Raw genomic sequence first — 20,912 nt, forward strand, 5'->3', positions numbered from 1 at the left:
CCCAGATGGCTGCAACTGCCAGTTGTGCCAATCCCAAACCAGAGCCAGGAACTTCCTCTGGGTCCCTCATGGGGGTGCAGGAGCCCAAGCACTTGAGCCATCCTCTGCTGCTTCCCGAGGCCCACCAGCAGGGAGCAGCAGGGCCTCAAACAGGTGCACCTATGGGATGCTGGTGTCACAGAGGCTCAACCCCTATACCACCGCATTGGCCCCAGAACAGTTTATTTATTTTAAATTTAATTTATTTATTTGAAAGACAGAGTTACAGAGAAAGGTAGAGAGAGAGAGAGGTCTTCCATCCACTGGCTCTCTCCCCAAATGGCCACAATGGCCGGAGCTGGGTCAATCTGAAGCCAGGAGCCAGGAGCTTCTTCTGGATCTCCCACGTGGGTGCAGGGTCCCAAGCACTTGGACTATCCCCCACTGCTTTCCCAGGCACATTAGCAGGGAGCTGGATTGGAAGTGGAGCAGCCAGGACTCAAACTGGAGCCCATATGGAATGCTGGCGCTACAGGCCGGGGTTTTAATCTGCTGTGCCACAGTGCTGCGGGCCAGTTTATTTTATTTTATTTTATTGACAGGCAGAGTGCACAGTGAGAGAGAGAGACAGAGAGAAAGGTCTTCCTTTATCGTTGGTTCACCCTCCAATGACCGCTGCAGTCGGCGCACCGCGCTGATGCGAAGGCAGGAGCCAGGTGCTTCTCCTGGTCTCCCATGGGGTGCAGGGACCAAGCACTTGGGCCATCCTCCACTGCCTTCCCTGGCCACAGCAGAGAGCTGGCCTGGAAGAGGGGCAACAGGGACAGAATCCGGCACCCTGACCGGGACTAGAACCTGGTGTGCCGACGCCACAGGCCGAGGATTAGCCTATTGAGCTGCGGTGCCGGCCGAGACAGTTTATTAATGATGGGTCTGTACAACCCAGGGACTCCTCATGCAGCTGCAGTGGCAACTGAAAGATGAGCCAGAGAAGCCAGGCTTGAGGCATGTGAGCTGTGGGAAGCAGTGGAGAACTTCAAGATGGGCGACCCCAGTGTGCCAGAACCCCCACTGCACTTCATGGTGAGGAAGCGAGGGACGGATGGGGCTCTCCTGGCCACAGGCGAGGAGGGAAGGAGAGCCCCTGCCAGGGCCCAAAGTCTCGGGGCTCCTTTCTGCAGGGTTGCTTCTCGGCTCGTGCAGGACTCTGGAAAGGTCAAGTTGTTGTCCTGAATTGCTGTCATTTTAAATTCATCTTGACAAGTGTTTAATTCTTTTTATCACAGCCCTTGGTCTGAGACTGATATGCAAATACATGGCTATTCTGAGGCGTGCAAAATGTGCAGTATCTCTCTGTATGATCTGTCAGTTACCTGGGGGGGGGGGCTGGCCCACCACCACTTTGAGGGTGGTCTCGAGCCTCTGGCTCTCACTGCCCTCCAGTGGAAACAGTGAGACCTCAGCAGACAGCAGCTGCCTCTGTGTGTGTGTGTGTGTGTGTGTGTGTGTGTGTGTAACTTTGTGAGACTGTGCGTGGTTAACGGGCCAGGATGTCTTGAAGTGCAGCCATGGGTAATTTCACGGGAGGAGAGTGGTGGAGCCCACACACCCCGGAGCTGTTTGTTCACCCTTCCTCTGCCTGAGAAGTTTCAACAAGGGTGTGTGCCCGGAGACAGACATTTGTTAAGAAGCTGCATCCCCTACCCGAGGGCCTGGGTTCCACTCCCTGCTCCGCATCCTAGTCCAGCTCCCTGCTAACCCACACACTGGGAAGCAGCAGGTGACATGGCTCAAGTACTCGAATCCCTGCCACCCAGGAGTTCCGGGCTCCTGGCTTTGACCTGGTCCAGCCCTGGCTGCTACAGGCATTTGGGGAACAAACCAGCAGGTGGAAGTTCTCTCTGTCTCTCTCTCATGCTCTACCTTAAAAAAATAAAATTGTGTGCCCAGATGGAGATCTTTAGAATGCCAAAACAAATGCCATCCAAGAGCACCTCTTGGGGCTGGCATTGTGGTACACTGGGTTAAGCCACTGCTTGCAATGCCACTGGCATCCCATATCCTGAGCTCCTGCTGCTCCACTTTCCATCTAGCTTCCTGTTAATGCTCCTGGGGTGGCAGTAGAAGATGGTCCAAGTACTTGGGCCCCCGCCACCCATGTAAGAGACCAAGATGGAATTCCTGGCTCCCGGCTTTGGCCTGGCCCAGAGCTGCCTCTTCCAGTCATTTGGGGAGTAAACCAGTAGATGGAAGACATCTTCCTCTATCCCAGTTTAGGAAATAAACTCTGTACGGGGTGCTGGCACTGTGGAGTAGTGGGTAAAGCCACCACTTGCAGTGCTGGCATCCCATATGGGTGCAGGTTTGAGTCCTGGCTGCTCCACTTCCTATCCAGCTCTCTGCTATGGCCTGGGAAAGCAGTAGAAGATGGCCCAAGTGCTTGGGCCCCTGCACCTGCACGGGAGATCTGGAAGAAGCTCCTGGCTCCCGGCTTCGGACTAGCGCAGCTCTGGTCGTTGTGACCATTTGGAAAGTAAACCAGTGGATTGAAGACCTCTCTCTCTGCCTATGCTTCTCTGTAACTCTGCTTTTCAAATAAATAAATAAATCTTTTTAAAAAAATAAATTAAAAAGATAAACTCTGAGGACACAAAAGCTGAGAGAATGCCAGTCATTTGTCCCACAGAGAATCACACACACACTTCTGGAAAATAGTTTATTAATCCATTAGGGGGAAAGATACATGATCAATGCCTTAGCTTAACACTAAAGAATATAATTGTAAGGAGAAAAAAAATGCTGGAAAAATAATTAAATAATACAACATGAACTAAATACAGACAAATAAATGAGCAAGTACTGATTATGCTTGTCATGCATCAAGAAAAGGAAGATTTAAAAAATGAGACTCAGAAAACTTAAGGCATCCATGGTAGGTGACAAAGGGCTTCATACCCTGTACAAGGCCGAGAGACTCTTTTCTAATAAAAATACAGCTACAAAGACACAAGGCTAACACTTCAAAATTACCCAGAGCCCAAATCATATATAATGCTAGTGAGTAATGGCCACTTTCTTATCAACTCTGAGTTATAGGCAGATACCAGATTTATTACTTATTTGCTTTTGAGAAACAATTTTCCACCCAACCTAATGGGTTATAAATTGTCTCATTTGCAGCTATTTAATTTAAACCAGAACCTCGGTGCCTGTTAAACAAGAACATGAAAAATGACTACGTGGTATAACGCTAAGAGCTTACTGTTAAAACAGCCGTTGAATTCAGGCCAGTTTTTTTTTTTCCTTAAAAAAAAAATCAAACCAGCAAAATAAAATGAGGCTTTTGACCTTCAAAGCAATGATGAAACATATACGGTGGTGTTAGCCGCAGCCACGCTGAGCGCTGCTGAAACGGTGCAAGTGACAACTCTGTCTTTAACGAGAGACAAGACCAACATTAATAATCTTTAGTGTTATCCTAGGCTGGCTGGGGGTGGGTGGCGAGATGCAGGTGCAGATGTGAGACGTGAGTGACACCGAGTGCAATAAACACGGATGCTTTCCGGCTCAAGGAAGCTGCAACTCTGCTGGGAGACAGTTCACCACTTTTTTTTTTTTTTAAAGAAAAGAAAGATAGACTAGTTATTTCTAATTTGGCCCGGAAGCCAGAGTTAACTCTTGATGTGCCGATCAGATTCAAGTAGGGAAGCAAAGACCCCACTCTGTGCTCTTATGAGAGGGCAGAGGTGAAAAATCTAATAGATGGCTTTGTTGTCACTACACAGGAGACAGAAGTCAAGCTTCTTCGACAGAAAATGACTTCAGGATACGGCATAAAGGAAAAATGAAACGAATCAAGCCAACCACCCTTCTTCTGTGCAAAGTCCTCCCCTTCACGCACGCCCAGGATCGGGTCAAATGCGAAGTGCACAGGGCGGGAAGCCACTAGGCTGCAGCTCCCCTCCTGCCCTTATCGTCAGCTGGGAAGAAAGGTCAGAAACCAGGGCCCAGCACAGAACGGAGTCATTGTCCTCGGTGCCTTGGGGTCACGGCCCCTTCCCCCTATGACTTGGACCCCTCGCCTCCTCCTGTCCCAGCCCCCAGGAGAAAGACACAGGGAAGCTGGAAGATCGTCTCCAACCCCATGCCTGGGGTGAGCCATAGGCCTGCAGAGGGGGCGTGCGGGGTGCTGAGAGCAGAGGGGGCAGGGGGGTGTGGGGGGAGGTCCACAGCGGGCACAGGAGCCCAGCCATGGCCTTGAAGTGGGCATGAGGTAGCCATGTTGTTAGGGAAGGGTGCCGAGAGGCAGCTCAGGTGGGAGAAGCAGATGACACCGTCCGAGAGAGGCGTGAGAGACAGCTGGGGGGGTTGGGGGCACCAGGACTGGGGCCAGGCCACTGGATCAGTGAAGGGGGGAGGAACAAGAAGCAGGCAGGGTGAGAGGAAGCAGAGTCTCAAAGCCAGGCACTTCCCAAATCACAAAGCGAAATGCAGAGTTGCTCCCGGGGGTGCCAGGGTCACCCTGTGGATGTGGGCAGTGGGGAGTGGGGAAAGAGGCGGTCCCAGCCCAGTGGGACAGGAGAGCAGGCTGGGGCTGTCTTTGTCAGCCAGGGTGCAGGAGACACTCCCAGAGTGTGTAATAGAAGGCTGGGGAACTAGGCTGGGGCCTGACCACTCGGGGCCACTGCCCTGACCTGGAGGGTCAGACTGCCCACTGCCTGGCCCACGGCTTCCCAGCCCACCCAGTGCACACACATGTGCTTCACATCACATGTGCTGTGTCTCACGCGTCTCTCACAGAACACATATGTGTCACAAAGAGTACGGGGGCAGTGGATGATCCATCCCTAGGAGGCTCTGAAGGGCTTGATGAGTTCAGGATCTGCAGGTGCACTGTGTACATGCGGGGCTGTGCGTGTCGAATCCCTTGATGCAGACCAGCTTGCCCCACACTGCACCCTTCTAGGGAGCTACGCAGAGGAGGAGACCGGGGCTCTGGGCGGGCTGGGGCTGGCTCCCAGCGGGCAGGGGGCTTTGGGCTGGCAGCTGTTCCCAGGGGCCTCCTCCAAGGCCTCACTGGGCAGGAGGTCCGGGAAGGGACAGGGAGCACTGGCCACCTCTGGCAGGCAGCTGAGCTTGTCTGGCCCTGGGGCTGCCGGCTCACACCCTCCCAGGCCCCTGTCCGACCAGTCTGCCCCCTGCCCGAGACCCCCAGCGCCCGCCGAGGTGAGATCAGGAGCCTCCACAGGAAGCGGACTCTCAGGCTCCAGGTCTTGGAGATGGAGGTCAGGGCTCCCGTTGGAGGCACTGAAGTCCGAGTGGACAATGACCTCCGCCTCCACTTGGTTCCTGCAGGCTGGCGGCGCCTTCTTCCTCCCATTGCCCTGGGCAGAGCAGAGAACACACAACGTAGCCATCGCTGACAGTGCGTGGGGCGTGGAGGGGCTGACCCTCGGTCACAGCATCATCACACGGGCAGCACTGAGGGGACGCCAAAAGGGACGTCCAGACTCACACGAAGGAATTCTACCCAAGCACCTGGCCCCACGGTTCCGGACGTGCCACGTGGCCCACTCTGGCACAGGTGGCCAAAAGACTGTTGTCCCCAACCCACAGAAGCCAGTTCCTGAAAAGCCCCTCCAAGCTTTGAAGGCCCTGGCTACACAGGAGTCCTCCTGGAAGCCCAGGGGTCTCAGGGCGCCCACGGCTTCCTCTCCACACGCACGCAGACCCCGCCCTCCCGGGTCACTGACCTTGATGGCGTCATACACCAGAGCCTGCAGCAACAGCGTCTGCCCGGTACCGGCAGGGGGCAGTAGGGCCCGGGTCACAGCGGGCCTGGGGCCTGCCTGGGGCAGCTCACAGCCCGCCCAGGAACCTGCCCAGGTTGGCCCACCGGGCTGAGCCCAGGAGATCTGCACAGGCAAGAGAGGAGGACCCCGGGAGGGAGGGGTCTGATCAGGATTGGCCGGGCTGGGGAGGGTGGGGGAGGGACAAGGGAGGGAAGTGGAGAGGCCACAGGGAAGCAGGCCCAGACTCCTGGCCTCCCTACTGTGGGGCTGGGAGTCAGCCGGAGAGGATTCAGGATAAGGTGGCCCTGCAGGTGAGCCCCGGGGCAGGTGCTCAGCCAGCCCGGGGTTCCCACGCACAGATGCAGGAAGAAGGGGACAGAAGTTGGGACACTGTCGGAATGGAGGGCCCTCACCTTGTCCCGGTCCCCAGACCCCTGGGCCACAGCCAAGCTGGCCAGCCTCTTGTCCCCACATTGGGGAAGGCTGCGTCTCAGAGGTCTGCCCAGCTCCCAGGATGAGGACGGATCCGGCTGTACCGGCCATTCCCAGTAACCTGCAAAGCCCCATTGGGGGCCTTCTGCTCCGTGGGAACCAGGCAGGGGATAAACGCCCACTTGCCTCCCGCCCCAGCTGGTTCCTGGAGGAGAAAACAGCTCAGCTGGTCCAGTAAGCTGGTGGCCAGGGGGACACACTGCCCTCTGGCGCCCCCTGGTGTCCTATTGGAAATGAGCCCAGCTCCAGGCTCACCTTTCTCTTGGAGTGGCTCCGGCCGTCGGAGACACCGCCTCCCATAAGGCTGTGCACTTCAGCCCTGTCCTCCAGGTCTGAGAGCGGTGGGGACCAGTCCTGGGGGCGGGGGTGCACAAGGGACTCCAGTTCATGGGCAGCTGGGGGACTTGGAGGGCCGAGCCGGGCTCTGGAGTACAGCGCTGGGTTCCCAGTGGTGGCCGTGGAAGACAGGCCTGGGAGGGATTCCCTGGAGCAGGAGGTGGAAACAAGGCTCAGTGCGCAGTGAGGGCCAGCGGGGCTGGGACGCAGGCCAGCAGGGGACTCCGGGCGGGTTCCTGCCTGGCTCTGGGGCGTGGCTTCCTCCCCAGCTCCTGAGTCGCTGCTTCCAAGAGGCTGGCAGTGACTGAGGAAGCTCTGCCAGCCTTACTGTGGGGTGTTGGCTAGGGGCTCCCCTAAGCCCACCCCCATTCGCCTGACAGCATCACCCCTGCCCCTCAAGCCCCGGATCACAGGTGCATCCCAGCGCCACCCCCGCTGGCCGGAGCCCCTCCTGGAAGTCCCCCTGGCCCACCTGTGGGGACTGCGGCGCAGGCCGGCACACATGCAGGCCAGGAGGCAGAGGAGGCCCAGGCACACGCCCACGATGATGCCGGTGACCGAGTGCACATCCAGGGAGTCTTCAGGGAAGGGGGAGGGGAAGGGGTGAGGCGGGCTAGAGCCAGGACACGGGCGCACGGCTCCCACACCGGGGCTGCTCATGGCTGCCGCAGGACACACGGCAACCTGCTGGCATGAGGACAGGAGGGCCCTGCGGCCTCACAGCTACCACCACTACCTCTCCCGCTCACTGGGTTCCCCGCACACCTGAGTCCCGGGGCCCCGCTGCTCTGCTGTCGCTGTCTGAAAATTCTTAGCAGTTTCTTAAAAATAAGGGGCCCTGAGCAGCTCCTGCTGCCCGCCTGCGCCCCACAAAGCTCGTCACCCCACCAAGCCAGGTCTCTGTTCAAAGCCATCCCCCCAAGAAACCGCTCTCTAACCCAAGCCGGTTGCCCGCAAATGTGACCTGTCAATCACACGCCAGGACCAGCCCAGGGTCCTCTTCCAATGTGCGCTGGGAGGAAGTGTGCTCATGCCCAAGGCAGGAGCTGCCCGGGGTGGGGGTGGGGGTGGGCCCCGCCTCCCCGCCCCCCCCCCCGGCCCCCCATACCTGAGAGCCTCTCCTGCAGCGTGATCACATCTTGCAGGTGGGAGAAGGGCCCCGGCCCCACCTCCGTGCGCGCGCCCATCTTGAAGAAGTACCGTGTGTCACTCTCCAGGCCGTGCACCTCGGCGCTGAAGATGTTTCCTGGGATGTGGGGAGAGCAGGGCGTGGCCGGGGGCGGAGCTGACAAAGTCGGCTCCTCCCAGAAGCCCCACCCCACAAACTTCGCCCGGCTCCCCGGGGCCAGCCGAGCCGCCACTGGCGCGGGCCTTGGGTGGGGGCCAGGCTCTCACCCTCCGTGGTGAGCAGCGTCCACTGGTGCTCGGGCTGGGAGTGGTTGTTGCTGTACAGGATCAGGTACTCCACGATCTCGCCATTGGGCTCCGTGGGCGGGCACCAGTGCAGCCGGACGGTGGACGGCGTCAGGGGGCTCAGGCGCAGGTCAGAGGGGGGAGTCGAGGGCCCTGGGGTGCAGGGGAGAGGACAGGGAGAGCCCAGCTGGGAGCCAGGGCAGGAGGTCACGGACCCCCGTCTTTCTCCATCACTGAACAGCCCACAGTGCAGAGATGGTGCCTGGCGGCTGGGTGGGAAAAGTCTCTGGGAAACCGGAAGTGGGGAAGGGAAGTGGGGGGAGACCTCCACCCAGCTCTGCCACACATGGTGGGGAGCTCTGAGGGCTGCGTGGGCAGGAGGTGCAGGCGGCAGGGGACCAGGGGACCACTCACGGTCAGGCAGGGTGGAGCGCTCGACCACAGAGCCGAAAGGGCCGTCCATGTCCACCCCGTGGGACTGCACCGCGAACTCGTACTTGGTGAAGGGCTTCAGGCCGCCAATGAGAATGTCCTCCCCCGGGCTGCCGAGGCCAGCGCAGTGAGCACCTCTCCCGGCAGGGCACGCCCCCAGGGCCGCTCCCCTGCCCTCAGCCCCGGCCCTACCCTGGGCAGGGGAGTTGCCAAGGGCTGGCACAGGGGCCACTCACTGACACCTCCCAGAGGACCTACAGAGGGCTGTGTCTGATCTCCAAGTCAAGCCCCCTCCTCCAGGAAACCCTCCTAGACTAAGCCAAGTTCCTCTCCGCCCAAGGGACCCTCTGTCTCATTGGCTTGATTCTGCCTTTGCTGCCATCTGTACGGCTCAGGTGCCTCTTATGCAGGGTCTCCCCCGCCCACTGAGCAGCAGCTCAGGCTCTGGCTAGGAGGCCCCATGAGAACCACAGCAGGAGTCCCTGCTGCCCACCCCCTTCTCAGGGTGGGGACAAGGCCAGCAGGCAGGAGGCGGAGCCCCCGCAGACCCTCAGTGGGAGAGTGGGAGCTGCGAACATGTCCCTGGATGCAAGGGCCCCCTGCTCACACCCCCACCGCACCCCGCCCTTCCTCCGCCCTCCCCAGCAGAGCCCTCTGCCCACCTGGTGTAATAGGTGACCAGCGAGGCATTGCGGAGCCCCCAGGGGCTGAAGCGCACGGTGTAGTTGACGATCTTGACCGTGGTGAAGTCTGGCTTTTTCCACCGCAGCCAGATGGACGTGGAGCTGTTTGATTCTGCGTGGACGTGGGCCGGTGGCAAGGGGGGTCCCCTCTGGATGGGCAGGTCTGCGAGACGGAAAGCAGTGCGGTGGGTCACGGTTCCTGGGGCTCTGTCACCCTCTCCTTCGAGGCTAGGAGGTGAGTGGCACCATCCCACTTCACAGATAAAGAAACTGAGGCTCCCAAGAAATTCAGGGATGTTTGCCAAGGTCGTACGTATCGCAGACTGTGGATGACTGGCCCGTGAGAATAATAGAGACAGGTGCAACAGACCACGACAATTCAGAGCCCAGAGCCCAGAGCCCGGCTGTCTCGGTTCAAATTCCAGCTCTGCCCTGACCAGCTGTGTGACCTTGAAGAGCTTACTTAACTGCTCTGTGCTTCCATTCCCTATCTGTAGGTGGGAATGATAATAGTACCTACCCCATGGGGTTGTTTTTTTTTTTTTTTTTTTTTTTAATTTTTGACAGGCAGAGTGGACAGTGAGAGAGAGAGACAGAGAGAAAGGTCTTCCTTTTGCCGTTGGTTCACCCTCCAATGGCCGCCGCGGCCGGCGCACTGCGGCCGGCACACCGCGCTGATCCGATGGCAGGAGCCAGGAGCCAGGTGCTTTTCCTGGTCTCCCATGGGGTGCAGGGCCCAAGCACCTGGGCCATCCTCCACTGAACTCCCTGGCCACAGCAGAGAGCTGGCCTGGAAGAGGGGCAACCGGGACAGAATCTGGCGCCCCAACCGGGACTAGAACCCGGTGTGCCGGCGCCGCAAGGTGGAGGATTAGCCTATTGAGCCACGGCGCCGGCTTATGGGGTTGTTTTTAATGAGGATGTAAAGCAGAGAGGAAAGTGCTGTCACATTGGAGGTGTGCTATGATGATCAGTGTTGATCATGAAAACAGACAAGACTGTGCGGAGCAGGGACCTTATTTGTATGGTTCACCACTGCCTTCCCAGAACAGAGCTGGTGTGCTCAGCACAGTATTGGCCGAATGAACACGAGCATGCGATTCAGAACCCAGGTTTTCAGCGTGCGTGCTTATCCTGTGAAACCATGTGGGTGAGCACCAGGGGTGGGGGGATGCCAGGAAGCCAGGAGTCCTGGTGCCAGTCTGGGCTCCGTGCAACCCGCCTGGGACAAGCCCCTTGCCTCCCTGAGCCCCAGCTTCCCAGTAGGGAACCTATAGGGTTCCAGTAGGTTCCAGTAGGGTTGAGGGCTAATCTGGTAGATGCTGTGACACGGGCGGGTGCACCTGAAGACTTCATCAGGCTTCTCTGTGCCCCAGCCCTCCCAGGGAGCACAGCGCGCAAGCCATGACAAACAGGTGCGGCACAGGAGGCCCCGACCGGGGAAAGCAGGCATGGGGGTGGGCAGAAACCCCCACACCATTTGCCCCCCAGGCCCAGCTGGCTCCCGGGCTCCCCAATATGCCCGCCTCCCAGCCTCCCCGCCTCCCGGCTGCCCTCACCTGGTGTGGGAGCCTTCTCGGTCTTGCCCTTCCACACGGCGGCGTAGCCATCCTCATGCTTGTTGAAGGCCACGAGCTTCACCTCGTACAGCTGTCCGGGGACTGGGGGCGGCACAGGGTCACCCTCTGGCTAGCAGGGTCTCCCCCTCCCCATGGCGCCTCCACCTCCTGCACCCAGCGCTCCTCACCTAGCCGGGTCAGCTCATACTGCTTCACTTTTTTCTTGAGCCGCACGGGCCCCACGTCCCACTCCTGGTCCCCACGGCCCCCCAGGGGGTGGTCTCCGTCAGCCTCCTCGTCCGCCCCCACCTCTCTCCAGTACAGTTTGTAGCCAGAGATCTGGGTGGGGTGCGGGGGCGGCTGCCAGGACACCACCAGGGACTCCATTCTCGCCCGCACCTTCAGCTCTGCAGGGGCAAAAGGGACTGGGGGTGGGGAAAGGGAGGAGAGCGGGGAGAGGCAGGGAGGTGGGGTTCAGTGAGAGCTCTGCCCGTCCTCCCCCGTGGGCGGCTCACACCCCTGACAGCTCAGGGTGCTGGGCAGGAGGGGATGGCTCCCAGGCATTGCCAACCAGCAAGGAGCACCCCGGGGCCAAGGCTGCCAGTGCCTGGCACCGAGAAGGGCTCTGCACATCTCCTGAAGGGGGAATGCGGGTGAGGGGCTGCCCAGGCAGAGAAGGAAGAATGGTGCCATGAGGAGGGGGAGCCCCAGTTGGAGCTTGAGAATGGGGGGCCTACTAAGTGTGGGATTCTGTTCTAAGCACTTTGTATTTTAACTTTTTTCTCATAACCTTATGAAATAGAAAAAAAAATACTGTTATCCCCATTTTACAGATAAGAAGACTGAGGCTCAGAGAAGGCACTTGCCCAGTGCCACCCAGAGGGCACGTGTGCCGGGTCCTGTCTGCATTTCATCACTCACTATGGGGCCTCTCAGCCAGAGCCACCACAGTCCTACGTGTGGAAGCACCTGCCGCCTAAGGAGTTCTTGGGCGCTTCTTGTGGACCTGAGCCCTTTATTTGCAACCCGTTATTTATTCCCCAGCCTCCTCTCAGCAGCCGGTGATGCCTCAGTGCCTGGCAGGGTCACACGGCACACGGGAGGGACACCTGGGTGCAGCCCGCTCCCTCGCTCCAGGGTCTCTCTCGCCCAGGAAGCAGGGGGAGGGAGCCAGGGCTCCTGGCCACCCCCTCCGTTATGTCCACCGTCCCTGCCCATCCCCTGCAGCCATACCATGGCTCTGGTTGTGCACACTGGGCGTCCTGTGCTGCACCCACTGGGAGGGGGCACCGTAGCCGGCCCCCGTGCCGGCCGCGATCCGCACGCGGTACCCCTTGTTGGGCAGAAGCGAGTGCAGCGTCAGCTGGGTCTCGTTCCCCGGCACCTCAGCGGAGAAGATCTGATCTGCAGACACAGAAGAGGACCAGGGCCCCCGGACGCCCCTGCACCACCTCTTCCACCTCTGATCCCGGCTCCCCGGTGCCCACCGAGGGCCTGCCTGGACCCCACGGCGCCAGGGTTGACTCTTGGGCCCCCGACTCTGGCTGGGCTCAGCCTGGGGAGGACGGCGTGCCTCTCCCAGCCCTTATGAACCACCAACAGGCACCCCGCCCCCAACCCACACAACAGGGTACAGGCCCAAGGGACTGACCTTGAGGGTCAGTAGGTGGGAGCCGGCACCTAGGGCACCTAGAGCCCGACAACTACCCCACGCCTGCCTCCTTTCCTTCCCTCCCTCCTCTTCCTCACCCTGGCCCCAGCCACTTACTTGCCTTCTGTTTATCCTTTTCCCAGCCCCTCCCCCACATCACCAACACCTGCCCTAGCACAGGCTTCCCAGCACCTCACTTTTCCCAATGCCTTCCCCTGGGTGTTGAACCAAGTGGTCCCCGCTCAGGGAACAGCGGCAGGAACCCACACCGCGGCTGCTCAGAGGCCTCCCTCTGCCTGCACTCCCCAGCCCACAGTGTTTCCCAGGGTCACCCTCATTTCCCCAGGCCCACCACGCCCAGCCGCACCCGCCCCTGCTTACCTTCCTTCCCTAAACCGTACTCGACCTTGTACTTCACCACCTGCCCGTTGCTCAGGCTGGGGGGCAGGGGCAGCCACGCCAGCCTGATCTCCGAGGGGTTGGGGCTGGACAGGGAGAGCTGGGGCGCCGTGCTGGGGACTGAGACACAAGCACACGGGGTGAGCTCTGCTCCGCCCGGGCCGATGTGGGGCGGCTCTGGGGGAGGCATCAGGGGAGCCCTATACTGGAGGACGAGGACGCACCCTTCCCACCCTGGTGCTGCAGAGTCTGGGGGCACCACCTTGCAGAACCAGTGGGTCAGTGTCACTGGCCCCTGCGTGCTACATCGACATCCACAAGGCTCCACATGGAACTTGGGTGTCGGGGGAAAACGCGGGACCTGGGCTCGAGTCCCGGCTGAACTCCTGCCCTTGGACAAGCCACTGTCATTTTCCTGGGCCTGTTTCCCCAACTGTAAACTGAGGAGCAGAAGTTGTGCCCACTCGCTTGTAGGGCAGAGAGGATGACACGAGGCAGGCAGAGGTGCCCGGCACACGCTGGTGAGAGAGGGCAAGCGACAGCCCCAGGGAACACTCTGGGCCCCAAGCCACCGCTGGGAGTGGCAGGTGGTCCTGTCTGCACCTACCATCATCCAAGGTGTGGACGAGCGTGGGGGTGGAGGTGCGGCTGGCCCCCAGCTGGGAGTAGGCCACCACGTAGAACTCATAGTCCGTGTTGGGCTCCAGGTCGCGGACCTGCAGCTCGGTGGTGTCATTGTTCACTGCAAACTGGTATTCCACATTGTCCATGCCTGGGGAGGTGACACAGGGGACATGGGGACCGTCCCAGGGCTGGTTGGTGTCTGTCAAGATTCCTTCCTGCTGTCCCAGCCTCTGGAACAGTCTTAGCTAAACCATCTCAGCTGCTGTGAACTGGGGAGTTTAAACTCCCTCAGCTTCTGGCTTCACTGGCCTTAATTTTCTGCTAGTCGATAAGTTCTTGCTGGTGTCTAACTGAAATGACTCCTGCTGCTGTTGGTTAAGCTGAGTGGGAGCCGAGCCCCACACACCTGCAGCACAGGGCTGGAAATGGCTGCCCAAACCATCCCATCCAGTCCCTAAAGGCAGCCACCAGGCAACCCTCCAGTCCAGTCATCCTGGGGTCAACTTGGGCACCCTCCCCACTGAGCCCCACCTGGGCCTTGGCGGACCTACCCCGTGCCTTCTGGTAGTGGAGGGAGAACCCGATGATCTGTTCGCTGTGCAGCTCGGGCCGCTCCCAGGCCACCAGCACGGCGGAGCTGCTCAGCGGCGTGGCTGTGACCCGCGTGGGGGCGCTGGGCAGCCCCTCACGCACCACGACCGCCAGCGGGGCGGCGGCGCACGCCGTCCCCGCGCCGTTCTCCGCCACGCACTGGTAGTAGCCGGCGTCCTGCAGACCGATCTGCGTGATGACCAGGCTGCCGCCGCCTCCCTGGACCCTGACACGCCCGTTGGGCCTCAGCGGCGCCCCGTCGTGCAGCCAGCGCAGCGCGGGCCGCGGCTCGCCGGACGCGCGGCACACGAAACGCGCGGTGCTGGCCCGCGTCCGCGACAGCGCCTCGGGCGCTTGCGAGATGGCCGGGGCCGCTGGGGACAGGAGGGGCGACGCTGGGCGCGGGTGCCAGGGGCTCTGCCTGCCCCGAGGCGTCCTGCTCCCAGGCCACGCCGGCCTCTCCCCAATCCAGCCCCGCCCGGCTCTCCCGGGACCCTCCAGATCCCCTCCCCAGCCTTGGTTCCTTGGTGGCCCCCTCCCCGAGCCTTCGCCAGGCGCCCGTCACCCGTGCCCCCGCTTCCCCTCTGTCCGGGCTCGGGCTCGGCCCCGCGGACGCCCGCCCACTCCCCGCCGCCCTGCCCGGCCTCCCGGACTCACCCAGCACCCGCAGCTCTGCGGCGGCCGTGGCGAAGTCGCGCGTGCGGGGCTTGTTGGCGCGGCACACGTACACACCCGAGTGCCGGGGCTGCGCGCTGGCGATGAGCAGGTTGGTGCGGCCAAGGACGACGACATCCGTGGAGATGGGCTTCCCGTCTGCGGGGCGAGGGAGACGCGCCGCGGGGGATCGCTGGGGGCCGCGGCCGCCCCTCGCCGGCCCCTGGAACCCTCTCCCCGCCCCCGGAAAGGGGGACAAGACAGGCCCTCTCTCCACGTGCGAGCGGCGCGGAGGGGCTGCTGGAGATGGCAAGGCCTGGGGAACCCCACTCCAGCCGGAGTGCTGCATGTGCACAGACTTATGTCTTAATGTGAAAAGAAAACCATTTGAAAAGCTCTTGCCTGAAGACGGGGATAAAGGGCCAGATGGTCGAGAAACAAACAAAAATCCAAGAAATTCACACCCAACTACACCAGCTGGGACAGGTGCTGTGCCACAGTCTCTTCTTGGGGTGGCTGCATCCCACACCTGAGTGTCTGGAATTCAGCCCCTGCTGACGAGTCTGGAAGGCAACAGGTGATGGCCCAACTACTCGGGCCCCTGCCACCCATGTGGGAGACCCGGATGGAGTTCAGGGCTCCTGGCTTCAGCCTAGCCTATCCCTGGCTGTTGCAGGCATTTGGGGAATGAACCAATGAACAGATGATCCCTCTCCCCACCCCTCTCTCTTTCTGTAACTCATCTTCTATCCCTGCCTTTTTTTTTTTTTTTTTTTTTTTTTTTTTTTTTTTGACAGGCAGAGTGGACAGTGAGAGAGAGACAGAGAGAGAAAGGTCTTCCTTTGCCGTTGGTTCACCCTCCAATGGCCGCCGCAGCCGGTGCGCTGCGGCCGGCGCACCGCGCTGATCTGAAAACAGGAGCCAGGTGCTTCCCCTGGTCTCCCATGGGGTACAGGGCCCAAGCACTTGGGCCATCCTCCACTGCACTCCCTGGCCACAGCAGAGAGCTGGCCTGGAAGAGGGGCAACTGGGACAGAATCTGGCGCCCCGACCGGGACTAGAACCCAGTGTGCCGGTGCCGCAAGGCAGAGGATTAGCCTAGTAAGCCGTGGCGCCGGCCCCTGCCTTTTAAATAAATAAAAATACCTTTTAAAAATTCAACAGAACTAATGAACTACATTCAAAAGATGGAATATTACATAGTCATTAAAATATTCTTGGAAAAAGTTTGAGATGGGGAAAGTTTTATTGAATGAAATTGGATCTTGGAAATGTAAATACAACACGTTTCCCCAATTTTAAGAGGAAATGTACACGTGTACATAAAAACTTTCAAAAATGCAGTATATTAACAATGTTAAAAACATTTTTAAAAGATGTATTTATCTACTTGAAAGAGTTACAGAGAGAGAGAGAGAGATTGAGAGAGAGAGACCTTCCATCTGCCAGTTTACTCCCCAGATGGCCACACAGGCCAGGACAGGGCCAAAGCCAGCAGCCAAGAGCTTCTTCCAGGCCCCATGTAGGTGCAGGAGCCCTATCACTTGGGCCACCTTCCTGCTGCTTTCCCCGGCCATTAGCAAGAGCTGGAACTGGAAGCAGCAGGACTGGGACACAAGCGCTCTGATCTGGGATGCTGGAGCCCCAAGCAGTGTCTTACTGCTGTGCCCAACGCCCTCTCCCTGTGCTGTCAGTCTTGTCTCTGAGTGGCGATATGTCTTCTGCTTGTTTTTTTCCCCTGGTTCTCTACGTGAACACGTGCAACATTTGCGGCTACAGAACAAAACACCCATGGCCCTTCCCCGATTTGGTGGAGTAAGTCCCTGGAAAGGGAGCAGCACTGAGGTCAGGAATGAGTTGCCTCTCCAGGCCCTCTCTGCCTGGTCTCTCTCCAAAGGTAGGTGCTCCGAGTGAGCACCCAGAACCACAGGGACCAGCATGCTCTGGGGCAGCAATCCTCCACCCCTCACCGCACACGCCTCAGGGAATGGCAGGGGACCCTGTCACGGTGCAGAGGCCCAGGGCAAGGCCCCCAGATTCTGCCTTTCTAATTCACTCCAGGTGGTGACCCAACAAGCAGGGTTTGAGTAGCTAGGACCCAGGGCGCTGGTTAAGCATTCAGAGTCCCGGATCACAGCCAGCTGGGGGGCGGGGGAGTCCGTGGCGTGAACAGTCTCCTAGGCTGCTCCTGAGGCGTGGCCAGCACTTGAGAAATACTGCTGTGAGGATTCCTGGGTGACATCACAGGCTGACCCCAGAAATAGAACGAGGGCTCTGCTGGCCCAGGGGCTCTCTACCCAGGCAGGTGTCATGAGCCCAGGGAGGCGGTGTAGGTTGGATAAACGCAAAGATACCAGCACTGTTCTGGCCCGTCAGCACTGCACTGGGTATGCAGTCTTTCACTTCATTCCTTTCCTTTAACCGCCATATAATCATACATCCCTCTGAAAGTGAGAGGGGAAGAGTGCAGGCGACAGGAGCCAGGGAGGAGGCGTAAAGAACGCCCAGCTTGGGGCACCTCCCAGCTCTCACACCCTCCCTTGCAACACTGTTGAGAGAAACTGGAATAAGCCAAGTGGAGAAGGTAGCCCAGGGCCCACCCTCGGCAGGGCTGCGGTGCCAACTGGCAGGTGGCAGACCCCGAGGGTGCTGGAGGGGACACGGATACACAGATTGCTGATCAAGCCCGATAGGCTCCCCTCGAAGCCATCAACCTTGGCACTTGTGACATCTAGTCTGGGAGAGGAGCTCCCACTACATGGAGGGTTGGGACCCTGAGTGGTTGCCCACGAAGCTCTCTGGTTTGAAGGTATGTGAGACGCCACACCCTTCCTCCCCCTGTCCCCCCCCGCCGAGTCCCCTCTTGTCCCTCCCTCTCCACTCACCTTGTCGGACCCAGGACACAAAAGGGGTGGGGTCAGCTGAGGCCACACATTCCATCACCACGCTCTGGCCAGACACCACGGTGGTATTCTCTGGCGCTGCCACAATGACCACATCCTGCCCCCTAGTGGATGCCAGGGACCCTAGAGAGAAGCCAGGCCAGCAGGTAGCCTCGCCAGCAGGCGTCTTCACCAAGGCAACACCTCCCCCGGTGAGGCAGGTGGGACCAGAAGCAGCCAGGGTTCCATCTGACAGCTGCAGGAAGCAGCCACAAGGTCCAGCCGAGCCAGGCTGGAACTCACAGCGCTTTCTCTTGGAGCCATACGATAGCCTGGCCCCCAACTGGGCACCAGCGAAGTCACTGGACAGACCCACACCTGCCCCACTCTTCCCTCCCAAGTCCAGTCCAGCCTCTGCGCAGAGGACGGCCAGGGTCATGGGTGGAGCAGTGGACTTGGAGTCACCAGTCGGTTTGCAGTTCCAGCAGTTGCCATTAGCACACTGTGTGATCGCAGGCAAATCCCTCCCCCAAAGCCCTTGGGCTCCCATGTGGAAAAGGCAGGGGGTGGGCTTCTGCCAGCAGTTTCTGCCAGCGCGGCTGCTCCCCCAGCCCTGATTCCCTGCCAGAATCAGCATGCGCGCCTGGCCGGCTGCATAGAACAAATACCTGGTTAGACCAGCAGGTGGAGGCAGAGACTCCAGGCACAGAAGGGAGCACACAGCACCCCCACCCCCACCCCCACGACCAGCTCAGCCCTGGAGGGCGGCTCATCATCCAAGGGCTGGAGTGGGAGTGAGGGGACAGAGGTGGGAGGGAGGTCGGGCAGAGAGGGACAAGCCAGGGGCCGAGGGGGAGGCCCGGAGTGAGAGCAGCTGAGCACCTGTGGTGCACGGCGCTTTCTCTTCTGTTTGCAGCTGCTGTGACCTCTCTGGGCTGGACATTTGAGAACAAGCCCAGGGTCACGCAGGTGGCGAGCAGAGAAGAAGGATTCAAACCAGGTCTTTCTGACCCAAAGCCTGTGCCCTTCCTACTCTTGTCACATGGGGGGCAGGAGCTTTTCAAAGAAAGAGGAAAGGACAGAGCCCAGGCCTGGGGGTGAGGTGGGAGGGTCGGATGCACCTTGCACAGCAAGAAGTCTTCATGGCACACAGCGGGGCAGGGGCAGGGACCAGGGCTTCCGAGCACAGACACCCTCCTTGGATACCTCACCTCCCTACCCTGTCCCCATCTAAGCCACGGGGTCACATCCAGCCGGAGCAGCTCTGCCCTGGCTGTGGGGGGCCCTGGCTGCTGGTGTAGTTCTGTCCCCGTTTCGCTGGGTGGCGCTGCCCTCCCTGCACTGCTTTGCCCGCCCGCCCGAGGGGACTGGCAGCCCTGTCGCCTATGTGAAGGCAAGGCCTGGACCTCTTGCGGCCCCTTCTGGCTCAGAGGTGGCTGACTCCGGAAGCTCCCCAGGGTCCTGCCCCCGCTCCCCCCAGCCAGCCCCCTTACCTCTGGGGACGACGCTGAGCAGGGCCTCCCGGCTGAGGCGGCGGTGGGCCACGTTGGTGGCCACACAGCGGTAGGAGCCGGTGTCACTGCGCTGAACGTCCAGGATCTGCAGGACGCCGTTGGGCAGAGTGATGAGCCTGGGGAGGGGAGAGGGCAGTGTGAGGCGCAGGGCTGCACTGGCCACCAGACACCTTCTCCACCTCCATCCACACCCATGTGGATGGGGGCACGGACCACCGGGGGCTTGGGTGCTGCCGGCTGGCCGGCGGCCGTGCCCACGGACCCTGTTTCCCGGGAAAGCTGGCGACGTCCCCACGTCAGAGCTGCCCAGCCCTTGTACCCCAGCAATGCCGCCTCTAGCACTCGACCCCACGGAATGAGGGTCACGGATGATCACTGGGGTACGGTGGGTGTTCGCAAGAAGACCATTCAACTATCTGTAGCCGGGGACTGGTCCAATCGGGGTGGGTCCTCCTCACAGTGGAACCCTTGGTGGCTGTTAAAAAAGAGGAGTTCCTTTACATCGACAGAGTGGTCGCGAACACGTTGGGGCATGTCTGCCCAGGGCTCGCCCGGGCACTGATGGCCCTGCTTCCTTCTTCTTATGCAGCCATCCGGACAATTTGATTTTTTTTTATTTGACAGAGTTAGACAGTGAGAGATAGAAAGGTCTTCCTTCCGTTGGTTCACCCCCCAAATGGCCACTGTGGCTGGAGTTACGCCAATCTGAATGAAGCCAGGAGCCAGGTGCTTCCTCCTGGTCTCCCATGCAGGTGCAGAGCCCAAGGACTTGGGCCATCCTCCACTACCCTCCCGGGCCACAGCAGAGAGCTGGACTGGAAGAGGAGCAGCCAGGACTAGAACCTGGCACCCATATGAGATGCCAGCACCGCAGGTGGAGGATTAGTCAAGTGAGCCACCGCGCCAGCCCCACAATTTGATTTTTTTTTTCAACCACCTGACTTTCTCCTTCCTCTGAAAAGCCCTTTATTTACATCAACACATCTGACCTGCAAAATAAGCCCAAGAAGGGATCACAGCCTCCATTCCTTTGGTGACAAAACTGAAGCTTGGGGATGGCACTGTGGTACAGTGAGTTAAGCTGCCAGCCACAATGCTGGCATCCTAGACAGCACCGGTTCAAGTCCCAGCTGCTCTGCTTCCCATCCAGCTGCCTGCTAATGCTCCTGGGAAAGCAGCGGACGATGGCCCAAGTGCCTGGGCCCCTCCACCCATGTGGGAGACCCAGATGGAATTCCAGGCTTCTGGCTTTGGCCTGGCCCAGCCCTGGTTGTTGCGGTCATTTGGAGGTAGAACCAGCGGAAGAAACTCTCTCTCCCTTGCTTTGTAAATGCTTTTCAAATATATACATCTTAAAAAAAAATCTTAAAACAAACAAACAAACAAAACGCACACACACACACAAAATCAAACTGAGACTTGTTGGAAGGAGGGTGTTGTCTGAGGTTCCGGTAGCGGGGGCAAAGTTAAAACTTGAGCCAAGGACTTCCGGTGCCAGATGCCACATTCACGTCTCCTGCCTCCCTGTGGCAGGATCCACCACCACAGACGCTGACTGGAGGGCCCAGTGGAGCAGGGGGTTAGAAAGGCCTAGAGCAGCTGGCGCTGTGGCATAGCAGGTAAAGCTGCCACCTGCAATGCCAGCATCCCATATGGGCAGCGGTTCGAGTCCTGGCTGCTCCACTTCCAATCCAGCTCTCTGCTATGGTCTGGGAAAGAAGTAGAAGATGGCCCAAGTCCTTGGGCCCCTGCACCCATGTGGGAGACCCGGAAGAAGCTCCTGGTTCTGGCTCTGGATCGGCGGAGCTCCAGCTGTTGTGGCCAATTGGGGAGTGAACCAGAGGATGGAAGACCTCTCTCTCTCTCTCTCTCTTTCAAAGAAATAAATACATAAAAAAAAAAAAAAAAAGG

At 59.6% G+C, this 20,912-nt stretch overlaps 1 protein-coding gene across 1 annotated transcript in view; it reads right to left on the reverse strand.

Annotated features, from left to right (window-relative positions):
* Nucleotides 1–2,681: 2,681 nt before the first annotated feature.
* The window catches only part of IGDCC4 (immunoglobulin superfamily DCC subclass member 4), a 35,052-nt gene continuing 16,821 nt past the window's right edge, over nucleotides 2,682–20,912 (reverse strand). Inside the window, exons 4-20 of the mRNA XM_051821832.2 lie at nucleotides 18,981–19,117; nucleotides 17,491–17,631; nucleotides 14,609–14,764; nucleotides 13,912–14,325; nucleotides 13,344–13,508; nucleotides 12,719–12,856; nucleotides 11,920–12,090; nucleotides 10,875–11,111; nucleotides 10,687–10,788; nucleotides 9,107–9,290; nucleotides 8,427–8,554; nucleotides 7,995–8,165; nucleotides 7,708–7,845; nucleotides 7,072–7,177; nucleotides 6,519–6,747; nucleotides 5,733–5,894; nucleotides 2,682–5,363 (exon numbers count right to left, since the gene is read on the reverse strand). Of these exons, the coding sequence (XP_051677792.2) occupies nucleotides 4,950–5,363; nucleotides 5,733–5,894; nucleotides 6,519–6,747; nucleotides 7,072–7,177; nucleotides 7,708–7,845; nucleotides 7,995–8,165; nucleotides 8,427–8,554; nucleotides 9,107–9,290; nucleotides 10,687–10,788; nucleotides 10,875–11,111; nucleotides 11,920–12,090; nucleotides 12,719–12,856; nucleotides 13,344–13,508; nucleotides 13,912–14,325; nucleotides 14,609–14,764; nucleotides 17,491–17,631; nucleotides 18,981–19,117 (3,193 nt within the window). The 3' untranslated portion in view covers nucleotides 2,682–4,949. The remainder of the gene's footprint in view (nucleotides 5,364–5,732; nucleotides 5,895–6,518; nucleotides 6,748–7,071; nucleotides 7,178–7,707; nucleotides 7,846–7,994; nucleotides 8,166–8,426; nucleotides 8,555–9,106; nucleotides 9,291–10,686; nucleotides 10,789–10,874; nucleotides 11,112–11,919; nucleotides 12,091–12,718; nucleotides 12,857–13,343; nucleotides 13,509–13,911; nucleotides 14,326–14,608; nucleotides 14,765–17,490; nucleotides 17,632–18,980; nucleotides 19,118–20,912) is intronic.

This window comes from Oryctolagus cuniculus, chromosome 12, assembly GCF_964237555.1.
Source record: "Oryctolagus cuniculus chromosome 12, mOryCun1.1, whole genome shotgun sequence".
Taxonomy (NCBI): domain Eukaryota; kingdom Metazoa; phylum Chordata; class Mammalia; order Lagomorpha; family Leporidae; genus Oryctolagus; species Oryctolagus cuniculus.